Source organism: Pinus tabuliformis, chromosome J (genome assembly GCF_031772625.1).
Source record: "Pinus tabuliformis cultivar Carrire ecotype Pingquan chromosome J, CPIR1, whole genome shotgun sequence".
NCBI classification, from domain to species: domain Eukaryota; kingdom Viridiplantae; phylum Streptophyta; class Pinopsida; order Pinales; family Pinaceae; genus Pinus; species Pinus tabuliformis.
The window spans coordinates 1,450,315,988-1,450,328,580 of NC_142295.1; the positions used below are offsets into that span (position 1 = coordinate 1,450,315,988).

Here is a 12,593-nt window from a genome sequence, read left to right on the forward strand (position 1 = left end):
AGGATTTATTCTGAGTCAATAGAGTCATTGTACTTTTAAAGAGACCCTTCTTGGGCTTTTGAATCATGTAAAAAGGTTTAGTATTGAGTCAAATATAATTTATGTATCCTCCACACCAAGTCGGCCTAAGGACATCAATTTGACCTCCCTTGAAGCCTATAAATAGAAGCAAGTCGAATTCATTTGGAGCATCTCATCTCAAGCAAGTTCGATATCTCTAAGGAAGTCGGAGAAGTGCGAAGTGGGTCTAAGGAAGCCAAAGGAAGTGCGAGTTGGGTGGAGTCTAAGGAGAAGAAAAAAACAAAATTTTGGTGCCTCTCTCTCTTTGTTTCGTGCCCTAGTTTGGGAGATCAAAGTCTTCCAAGTTTCGCTGATGCCAGAAGCTGTCTGATGTCGGACGCTGCTACATAGTCGAAGTTGCTAGAAAAGAGGTCGAAGATCTGGGAGGCTGACTTGGTGTGGAGGGAAGGTTTGGTCTTTATCTAGGGTGAAGAGTCTCAAAGAATACTATTGAAAGGAAGAGAATTTTCACTGGGTTTTCCCCTCGAGAGGGGTTTTGCCCTGGGCATAGTGCCTATATCTAGTGTCCATTGTTTTATATGTTTTTGCTTTGGTAATTGCTTGATGAACTAAAAGAAAGAAGATATAAAGAAATCTAATAAGAAGTCAAGAACATCACAAGTAATTATCAAGTATAAGAAAAAAAATTATGCCTTTCTAATTTTCTAACACACACAACATACACCCTGATCTATACAGTCTATTTTTTTTAATAACTTGTGACCTTATACATTCATTGGTCCAACCTGACCGCTCAACGCTTATACAAACCTGGCACCCAATGATTCTGAGATCAGTTTCCTTCATAATTGATGCTTTGATACCATGTTAAATTTCCTTGAACCCAACAACCTAGCAGATTTATGAGAAATTTTTTGGCGTAAATCACATGATATTTCATTTGTCGACACGTTTCGAACCAACCAGTGTGGTTCATCGTACGGACAAGTTGAAGAAACAGATCTAGATTAGCATATTAAATAGTTAGAGCAGAGCATCCAACAGCGATATTTCCTGACCAGGTAACGGCATATTGTCTAACGGCTAAATATGACAGGGAAACGGTTAGATATGGATCACAGAAGCCTCAATTCAACCTAGCAAATTACAAATCTATTGAATAAAAGCACAATTGAGATATTAACAAAACTTAAATAGTGTAAGCAAAATAAACAACCAATCTCAAACACATAGGCACACACATGTTGTTTTCCCAATCAAACAGTTTTTCATGTATTATATTCAAAACCATCTTGGGCTTCCTTACTAGGAAAATAGCTCTCTCAAGAAATTACATATACAAGAATACCCTAGATCTGATCTAGCTAATGAAAACCTAGATTTGTCCTTCGATCTATCTCCTAGCTGTGATCTAGATCTCCCTTGTTGTTCCTTGCACCTTCCTTAAACCTGATACACTTGAACGGAAGTCTTTTTCCACCTAATCACTAAGATGTCCTTCTCTTAATGTCTTGTGTTCACTCAATATCTTGTCCCTTAAACTAGCTTTTATTTTATAGGCTTGAGTTGTTGACCTAATCCACAACCCTAATCTCCAAAGTGATTGACGATTGAGATTAGATCTCACCTCACTTGAGATCAACGTCTGAGATTCATCTAATACACTAATGCAAAATCATCTGCATTTCATTAGATTAACTTTATTGTATAAAAGAAATTATTTAATCACTAAAGTAATTGCTAAGGTTAAGTGTGTATTAGATGACACTTGCACCCCTAGACATTTAGGCCTATGCAGAAGGACCTGCGCGAGCAACAAACATCAGCATGCACTCCAATTAACTTACTTTATCTTCTAAAATAAATTATTTAATTACTAAAGTAATTATTAAGTTTAAGGCTATATTAGGCGACTTCCACACACCTACACACTTAGGCCTATGCAGAAGTACCTACCCAAGCAATGAACATCAACACGCACTCCCCTGTCCTAGAAACTTGGTGGAAGATTGGGGTTCTCCTCCTTGTCCAGAAAAAGAACCAGCCTAAAGTGAGAGGAATTATAGTTGTAATATTGGGTAATCTTCCTAGGTGCCCCTAAGATTGCACTTTGTCAAAGGACTTTGTAACATTTGAAGTGCAGGTTTGGTAGGTAACAAGTAACAAGTTAGTGAACTTATATAAGATGCTTAGCTATCCACAACATAATTTTAAAAAGTGGCCAGGTTGAATCAATAACCAGTCAAATCAATCGATCAACAACCTTCAGCCAATGACCTGATAGAAAATCCTGGTTTGGGAACCAATTAGTACCACTACCAACAAGCTCGAACTGGTAGATTCCACTCCAAACCGAGGTGGTCAAATCTCACATGTGTGGGCGGAGTCTCGAACACCCACAAAATTAGTTATTTATGTAGTTTTGGAGAAAACTATGGTTTGTTTCCCTCCCACAACAACCCCCCTTGGCTATACAACCAACCCTTCCCCTCCTAAACAAAAAACCTAACTCAACCCTAGAAATGCTAGAAATCAATGGTAATGTTATAATTCTTAAAGTAAAAGTTGGCATTTCCAAAAAAGGGAAATGTCAACTTTTACTTAAATTTTTAATGTTGCCATTAATTGTTTCAGGATGTTTGAAGTAGTTCCAATCTTATTGGACTTCATATGTAGAAATTTAAATTTCATATCCCACTCAAAAGTTGGTAGACTCCAAACCGAGGTGGTCAAATCTCACATGTGTGGGTGGAGTCTAGGACACCCACAAAGTCAGTTATTTATGTAGTTTTGGATAAAACTATAGTTTGTTTCCCTCTCACAACAACCCCCCTTGGCTATACAACCAACCCTCCCCCTCCTAAACTCTAAACCTAAACAAAAAACCTAACTCAACCCTAGCAATGCTAGAAATCAATGGTAACGTTATAATTCTTGAAGTAAAAGTTGGCATTTCCAAAAAAAGGAAATGTCAACTTTTACTTCAATTTTTAATGTTGTCATTAATTGTTTCAGGATGTTTGAAGTAATTCCAACCTTATCGGACTTCATATTTAGAAAGTTAAATTTCATATCCCACTAAAAATTTGGTAAAATTAACAGTTTTCAGGATTTTAGGATTGGTAGGATTACAACATTTTCTATAAACTCTATAATGTATGCGGGTATGGGATTGGTATTTAATCAAGAGCATGAAGCCCTTTATGTACCTTGATGTTAGTGGTATTGATTATTGAACTCCTCTGCCATGGCCTTAACAAAAATGTACCTTCATTCAAAACCAAAATAACTGGTTAGGCATGTTAAGCTTTATTTACTACATTATAAGGTTGAGGAGATGAACCCTTCACTCAAATCAGAATCATTGGTTAGAAATGTTAAGCTTTTTCGATTTCTAGTTTTCTACCATATTATAAGGTTGAGGAATCCGAGTCTGAAGATTTTGAGCCAGATGATGTTTATGTAATTGTTGATGATCCCATGAGTTTGATGAGTGATAATGTTGATTCATTTTTTTTAGTAGGTTAGTGGCCCAGTAGCTTGTAGCATTGTTTTTGGACTGTAGAGGCCTTTTAGAGCCTCATTGATTATGTATTTTGTTGATGATATGTATTGCACTCAGGGCCATTTTCATATATGCACCTTTACATGGTATATAGATGAGCATACATTGCATATATTGTCTCTAATGGTTTGAAATCTTAAAAATAATTTTTTCATTAGAAATTAATATTTTATGTATATCTTTAAGAGTGGTTCATTGAATCTTTTGCAGTCCAGTTAGATCTGGTTCCAGTTCAAAACCCAGTTTGATACGTGGACTGGTTCAAAACCCAATTCCGGTATTTAAAACTAGGATCCACAAGTGACATTAATCTTCAATGCTTAAGAAGTGTCCATTTTTTTACAAGAATGAACATGTCCTTTATTTGTATGAACATACAAGTTTAGCTGGTGTTTAAACCACAACTGAAAAATGATGGCTGGAAAAGAAGGTATCAACCTCTACAAAACTGTAACCTCAACATAAGCAGTCACAAAAACCAATTTATTTACAACAGGACATCAAATGAAACATGCCCGACACATGCCTGCAGTAGCCAGTGCCCCAATCTATCTACATGGTATGAAACAAAAATGTTGTTTAACATAAAAAGCACACAACAATCCTGAAATGCCTTCGAAAGTCAATGAACTTGAAATATTAGAAGACCCATTAACTTTCAAAGCCGTAACTCTGAATAATATAGACTAAAACAAAACCAATCTGTAAGTGCAGAACATTACCAGCAAAACAGGAATCCATACCATGAATACTAAAGCACTCATGACTTTCCCAGCAGAATATCTAAGTTCAAATTCTACATCCAATAGTTAATCACTGCTCACAAAGTATCTTAATATCTCACCATTTCCCGTCTGTCTTCTATAAAGCCAAAGGATTGCACTGCACACCAGAAGAGCATTTATGAATTAATAATACTAAAGATTTGTTGTAATCAGAAGTAAACAATACATAAAATTCTCAGTGGGTATGGCATTCATTTTGTAATATCATTGGCACAAGGGGCAAAATACCATAGATCACAGCATAAAGATATGGTATTAGACTTCACTTTTTGCGCAATTGGACTCATGCTTTAGCAGACATCTAGATGTGACTGCATGAAAGAGTATATACACAGACATGACAAATATACAATTTCTGTTACATTCATCCAATCTAAGAAACAGAACCATAGTAATATCTACAGATGACAAAAAACAAACAATGGGATAAGTCGCAACTTAACAGATACCAAAGGATTCAGATTAACTACTCAAAGCAAAAAAGCACATCAGGGAACCAATATGGTCACTGAATTAGAAATAAAATTTGTGCAAAAAAATTATTCACAAAATTTGAAAATGTTTTAGATAAAACACTTGAAATGGCTATATCAAGAAAAGATCTACCTTGCAGCTGGACAGCGAATAAGATGATATAATAGCATAATTGCAATTCCCACATTTTTCAGCCCAACCAAATCCGCTGTTATGACATATATATCAAGAATGACTGGAAGAACTGCCTTTGAAGCATTCAGAAGGACAAGACAAAACCTAGTTGGGAAAATACTAAGCAGTGGAAGTTTTCATTTCAATCTTCGTCTCAATGAATAAATCATATTACATGAGTAGAAGCCACGAAAATACAACCAAACTGAACTCATCCAAGTTACATTTGTTTCAAGTTAGAACCTTGCCAGATACTAAAACAAACAAGAGAAAGCGTGTATAGTCATCTGAACAATAGTAGTGAACAATGTAACATCAAAGATCTATTAAAAATGTACAATATCCAGATTTTATGGCATAAAAAATGTAAAATTTTACAATCATATAGGAACATGAAAATCAGCACAAACTATGATAAAGAGAATAATAAATGTTACTCATTAACAATATGCTGTAACAGGTAGATCATGGGAGCATGAGGAGGGCTACACACATTTTTACAATTACCACTCTTTTATGTATCTCTACATACATTGCCTCATATATAGGAGCCTAAGGCAGTTAGGTCATCTAACCATTTAACAACATTATTGTTAATTAATATTATACAGTTTAGTATCATGTAATATTACTAACATGTTCATGATCACTCTAATACATAAAGTATTAACATTACAGCTCGTTTTTGCTTCTCCGACACCTTGCTTCTAACAAGAGCCCCAATAAAGCTCACCATTGATCACCTTGAATCTGCATATGGTTTTTGATATTTTGACATGGATTACCTAAAACCAACAAATACAGTTTCTACCCTAGACGATCCTAAACCAGGAGTTCTAGACTAGATGACCCCTAAACCAACTGTTATGCGCTTTACAGTAGATGACGTAAACCATGCAGATTCATCCCTTGACCTATACTTTCACATACATGTCAGAAAATGCTGATCAAAGAAAGGGAATATTCAATGCCAGAGCTAAGATCACCACACTCAACACCAAAATCTTTGAGCCTTTCCATTAAGCCCATTATCCTAGGAAAAGTTCTTCAGATATAGCATGACATTTACATTTGGCATGAGAGAAAATGGGTTGATTGTTTCCATTGATGTTGCTAACACATAATTTTTGGGAATAGGTAAATCCATGTAAATATTGTAAATAGAAAAATAAAGGGAATTGGAAGACGAAGAGACATTGGGAGATGAAACCCAATAATCTCCCTCTCCATCTATATATTCATGTTCTATCTTAATGAAAAGCATCAATACATTCGTGGAGTTACTCCTCGCCTGACATGGTATCAAAGCCAGCCCCTTTTTTAGTTTCCCTCTACCCCTGTAACTCCTATTCACTGTCAAATTCCCTGCCATATTCTTTGGCCGTTAAATGCTTTTCCCACTTAATACTGAATGCTATGTCCTTTCCTTGAATTAATCTCCTTGTCCATTTGGTGTGTACGCTGCTCTAAGCATAGGTCCCTGAGTCGAGAGTTGAACTAGCTATTCTTTCACACCCACGAGAATCGAAGTTGTAACCTCTGCTGTCACGCACAAAAAAAAATGGAGCTCTAAAGAACAAGTCAGGGCATGGAGGACGACTGAAGTTCCGGTACTTTGGGAGTTGGACTAGTGCAGTTGGCCACACAGAAAATATTCAAGGTACCAGTGAAAGCAAGTACCGCTCGTCCGACTATTGTTCATCACTGCATGTATGCTGGGATTCGAGCGCGGAGAGCTGCCTAAGTTGTTCTTTCATCACAGTGATGAGAGTAAAGGTTTGGAGTGCGTTAAAGTTCTTCATAAAAAAATTTAAAAAATGCGTTGGACCCTCTTCAAACTATGCGTTGATTATGGTATGTATGTTGGTCGTTGTTTGACCTAACTGCTACATTAAGTTCTGTGTGCTGGTGTTAAAATGTTTTATTGGGATTAGAGTTGCACGTTGCATTAAAAAAAGGTCGTTATAAAGGAGCCTTGGTGTATATATGTCTTGGGACACTTTTTTAAATTAAAAAAAAAAAATCATAAAGCTTATAGAGTAAAGTGTATGGAGTATTTTTAAAGGTGTGTATGAAGTGAGAATATATTCAAGCTTATTTTTGAAGCAGGTGTAAGTGGTATGTGATGTATGCCATATGATTTGAATATTTAGAGCTTGCATTCTTATATGAAGACATAATTATATGCCAATTAAGTAGTCGCAAAGACACATCAATTTTTTTATTGCAAGTATTTTGGGTCCAATTCAAATTTTATAATGCATTCACTCATCTCCATTGTGGGAGTAGTTCTCTCTGGCAAAGAGAACTATCATGAGTGGTCCCGAAAGATAAAACATACCTTGATTTTCAATGAGCTTTAGAAAGGAATTTGTGAAGGAGAAGGAGACAATGCACTTGAAAAACCCACTTCAGACAAGAAACTTGCCATCTGGGAAAATAAGAACAGCAAGGCCTATGCCTTGATTGCACCATCAATAAATGAAGAGGTGAGTCGTCATATTTCTCCATTTTCAAATGCATTTGAAGCCTTAATAAAGTTGAAGGAATTGTATGAATCACACTCTGAACTTGAAGTTGTTCAATTGATGATCAAGTTGTTCAATCTTGAGTTGAAAATGATGACCCTCTTGCCTTAGCATCAGAAGTATAATCCATTATGCATGACATAAAAGCCACTGGTGTTGAAATAGATATTCCTCTCACAGCTTATGTCAAGGCACTATATCCCACCTATTCACATTATCTTGAGTCTTTGCAAGCAAGTGGCAACCTTGAGGAGATTACCTTTGACTCTCTTGAGAAGACGCAGTGTTGCGAACATCTCGATTTTATCTTGAAATCATGATTTTTTGGCCTAGCCTATGTTTGTCGATTTTTACCAATATTTTGATGGTATCTTGATTTTGCAGATGTTTGTCGATTTTTACCAATATTTTGATGGTATCTTAATTTTGCCGATGTTTGTCAATTTTTACCAATATTTTGATGGTATCTTGATTTTGCCGATGTTTGTCGATTTTTACCGATATTTTCCCAATTTTAACGAGTTTTGGGTTTTTTGGACCCTTGCCAGTTTTATCCTGATGTTGATGTTCGCAACATTGAGAAGAAGTTTGTTGAAAGAGAGAAGGATTTTGGAAAGAAGACAGCTCCGTAGTCTTTTGAAGAAATTGTGTGCTTTGTACAAAAAGAGAAGAATCATGCACAAGATTCTTCTAGAGGAAGAGGTGGCCAAAGAGGAGGAGGAAGGAAGAATTTTAGAGGCAGGGGGGGCAGACATTTCCAAGGAGAAAAGTCTGATCTTCATTGCATACGATGCAATAGAGATGGACATGATGCTTCCACATGTAAGTTGCCTTGGGACATAATTGAGTAGGAAAGAAATGACTGAAAAGGTAAAACACCTTGTTGACCAGTACATGTGAACGACACATAGCAGTACACCCTCTTTTTTCACAAAAGGGATAGCACCTTATCGATGTGTTTGTGTCATCCTGCTATCATCATCAACCTGATCATCATGTTATAATGTAAACCCATTCTGCATGTATATGATGTAAATAATCTCAGCAAAACCATGTCATGTATGTAACAACTTAGGTAAATCTACCTTTCTAATGACGATCTCCATTCTGGGAGGGTTTTTGTCTCACCGATCCATTCTCGGATGGTCGGCAGAGTTTTCCTCCAGTCTTACCCCAAAGCTGGAATAGATTTTGTCGCTAGGATCTTAGGCGAGTCCTAGTATTTTAGATCGAGTCTATGTAAAAGTGATTTGGGAATAATCCTAACTATTTGGTTAGGTTATTTTATTACAAATTTCTTGATCTGCTAGATTATATTTGTGTCGCAGAAATGGGTAGTCTGCGAGGGTCTATTACAAAAGGGTTTTCCCCCTTATGAAGTAAAAAATATGAAAATCATAATGTAAAGTGTCTTGAGGGTTGGAAAAATAACTTACCCCCCCCCATAGTTTAATTAATTAAATTTTCTAGCCAAAAATTAATTAAAATCCTAAGCCAAAAATTTAATTAATTCTAAGTCCTAGGAAAATTTAAATTCTCCAAAGGAAAAATTCGTCGGTCCTTAAAAATAAATATTAAAAGGTCCCGGAACTAAGGTAAATTAATTATTTTGCTATATTTTAAACCTTTGATCCCTGGGGGTTAAGTCAAAGTCAATTTTTTTGGGAAATTAACTCCAAAATTTAATTTTTGAGTTAATTAAAATACATTTAATTAAAAAATTCAAATTTCCTAAATAATTAAATATTTCGATGGATGAGATTAAAAGAGATTTTAATCTTCATCAACTATTGAGATTACTTTGACGAGGATCACTAGAATTAACCGTGGAGGATTTATCTTTAACTAGGAGGTCATTTGTCATTCAATCTATCTGACCTTTGAGTTGTGCTTAGCAAGAAGCTCTTGTTTAATCTTTTTCTGGATACTAAAGAAAGACTTTGGGGTTAAGTTTTGCTGGTGTTACTCTTCATGAAAATACTGTAAGATGTGTTATTTTCATGCATAATTTTTTCTAAAGCCATTGATGATAGCTTCTAAAGAGTGATTTGAGTACAGGTATCTTGCTCAGTTGTTGGGGTTTGAGTAATAATCTAAATTTTAAACGTAATAGCAGGTATCTCTATTTGTCTGAGTTTTATTATTATTTTATCGCTCTATTTTTAATGGTTGGATCGAAATTTGCATGGAAATCTTGATTTTAGATCCTTGGGCATTAGGAGAAGTTTTCAGTTGGACTTGCCAACTCCCGATGCGTGTTTTCGGAAGAGCCAAGCGAAATTAATCCTGGGCTTATCATAAGATTTTTTGCTTTATTGATGCAAGAGGGTTTCGAGTTAGCACCTTTAAAATTTAAAAATCTTTTAATTTATGTGCAACATAATGATAGATCTGGCTTATTAGAGCCTGCAGTTTGTAAATTTTGTAATTATTTTTCTAACATGGGTTTTTCTGGGTTTTAGTTTTTATCATTGTATATATCGTTTGGGTGTTTTCTTGTTGTCATGCAGCTACAGATCTAGAGAAGAAATTTGTATAGAGTCCAGATCTAGGCCCTGGAGGGTAAGATCTAGATCTCTGGGGTTTCTCAACATAATTTTCCAATGATATTATTCAAATTTTTGCAGTCCAAGGGTTTAAAAATTCTTGGATAAGGAAATTTTCACAAAGGGTTTTCAGTTAGCACCTCCTTTCAAAATTTAAAAATTTAATTTTTGTGTGGAAAATGGATAGATCTAACTATTGAAAGCCTTAGATTATCATATCTGGGAGCGGAGTTGAACTCATACTCCTTAGATCTGATAGATCTACCATTTTTGTGCATAGATTTGTAATTCTTTTAGTTTTCTGACATGGGTTTCTGGGGTTTTATTTATTTTTGTATAGCTCAGTTCTGGGTTTTTTTTAACAACTTTGTGTTTTGATTTTTTTATTTTCATTTTTTATTTCATTCAAAAAATATTTTAAAAAACATTAAAAATCTAAAAAAAAAAAAAAAATCATTTTTGTGACTATGAGATTACTAAGGTAATAAGTAACTATTCTTCACATTTGTAAATTGCATTGGATAACTTGTTTTTATTTAATCTATGGTTAATTGAATATAAAGGCACTGGTCTATAATCATTTCTATCTTGTCGTTGTGTCTTGGTTGTATTAGTGTTTAACATATTCATCTCAGTTAACCAAGACTCATTTACATTTGTCAAGTTGTCCATCTTTAAGTCTCCTAGAGCCTGTGTTCCATAGGCTATTCTCATTCATTCACCTCAAGGACTACCCCCCTTGATTGACTTCTCTAGGAGAGAGTCTAAACGAAATGAGTAAAGATTAGAGTGACAGCCCTTACTCTGAGCATTGTCGCGGTGCCTAGACACTTTGTACGACAACATTTTTTGGCGCTATTTCCGGGGATAGAGTTTTTTTTGTCTCTGGTCCTCACGACATTTTTCTAATTATCTCATCTTTCCCGCCATTCATTAGCCCATCAAGCGGCACAACATTTTTTGGCGTTGTTGCCAGGGATATATTTTATTCTCGGCGTTTCAACGACATTTCCTCATCATTCTTCTCATTCCTCATCTCTCATTCGAGCCAGCAAAGCCAACACTTCTTAGCATTGCCACCAAGGACCTATTTATTAGACCTTGGCTTTACAGCATTTTATCTCATTTTTCTGGCGTAATTTCGTCCCTCCATCCTAACTCTCGTCATCTCTCTCATTTAATCCTTTCATCCTCACTTTCTACACTTGGACATTCCGATTGATTTCTTGTTTGGGTGGTGACTCCACTTATTCATTCATTTAATCCCAAACAGGGAGCCCTCCCTGAATATCCATCTACCTCCATCCACTGACTTTTCGGTTTCGCCTTTGGAAACTTTGTGAGAGATTCATGCTCAAGTGGCGACTCCACTTCTTCCATTTCTTACAAGAATTTTTGCTAGAAGCTCGCTTCTTGTAGATGTTTTGATTTTCATGAGCACAGATCTCTCTCTCTGATATCCATTTGGCCCATCATTTTTCCGTTAAACAAGTCATCATGGATTATGACTTGTTTTCTCCTTGTGATTTTACTAGTATTCAGATAACTCTGCATGATTATCCGTCTTTTTTTGGCGACACCATCGATGAATTTCCTCCTTTTCAAGGTAACAATGGTTTCACTACCAAAAATCACCTTCAGAATGTCAGCCTCTGTATAAGCAAGTGTCTCCCATACTCTAAATATGACAATGTGAAGATGAAGATTTTCATTCTTACCTTATCTGGAGATGCTTTAGATTGGTTTGTTAATTTCCCTAATAACACTTTTGATTCTCTACAATCAATCATTGATGCCTTTGAAGATAGATATGGAGATAAAGACAAGGTCAAAGCGAAAGCTGAAGTAAAGGAAACTATAGAAGTTGAAAATGATTTCAAGGAGTTAATTCAAATGGTTAAGGACATACAGTTAAATCAAGCTCAAGTAAGCAAGAATGCAAAAGTTAATCAGGCTCAACTTATTAAAGATATGGAACTTAATCAAGCAACATTAACAGCTAATCATGCCAGGGAAATTAATTCTATGCAAAGCAATTTATTAGCCCTAGAGGAAAAGATGGCAATCATGGAATTCAATCATTCAAATCAAGTGACTGCCATGGAAGCAAGTTATCAAGAAGAAATAAGTTTGATTCGGAACAAATTGTCAACTATGGATGAAGAAATGACCATCATGAGATTTGATTATAATAATCAATTAGCTACCATGCAAGCAAATCATAAGAAAGAGATAAAATATATGTAAAATTGCTTTATGGGCATGAAAGCAAAGAATGATAAAATTATAAAGGGCATGGAAGTTGATCAAATATCTCTTCAGAACAGATTGTTGGCCATAGAGAAAAAGCAGGTACCATGTGTCATAAATATAGATGGAATACATATCATCGAAAACAGATTAAAAATAATGGAAGTTAATCATTCTAATCAAATGTCCATTATTCAGAATCAAATAAAGGCTATGCAAGCTAATCATGTCACTCTGCAAGAAAGATTCG

The 12,593-nt window shown here is 35.4% G+C and overlaps 1 protein-coding gene across 1 annotated transcript in view; it reads right to left on the bottom strand.

The window, feature by feature from the left end:
* The window catches only part of LOC149232833 (mitochondrial adenine nucleotide transporter ADNT1-like), a 224,856-nt gene that overhangs the window by 130,098 nt on the left and 82,165 nt on the right, over positions 1–12,593 (bottom strand). The window contains exon 4 of the mRNA XM_089379527.1: positions 4,431–4,468. Within this exon, the coding sequence (XP_089235653.1) occupies positions 4,431–4,468 (38 nt within the window). The remainder of the gene's footprint in view (positions 1–4,430; positions 4,469–12,593) is intronic.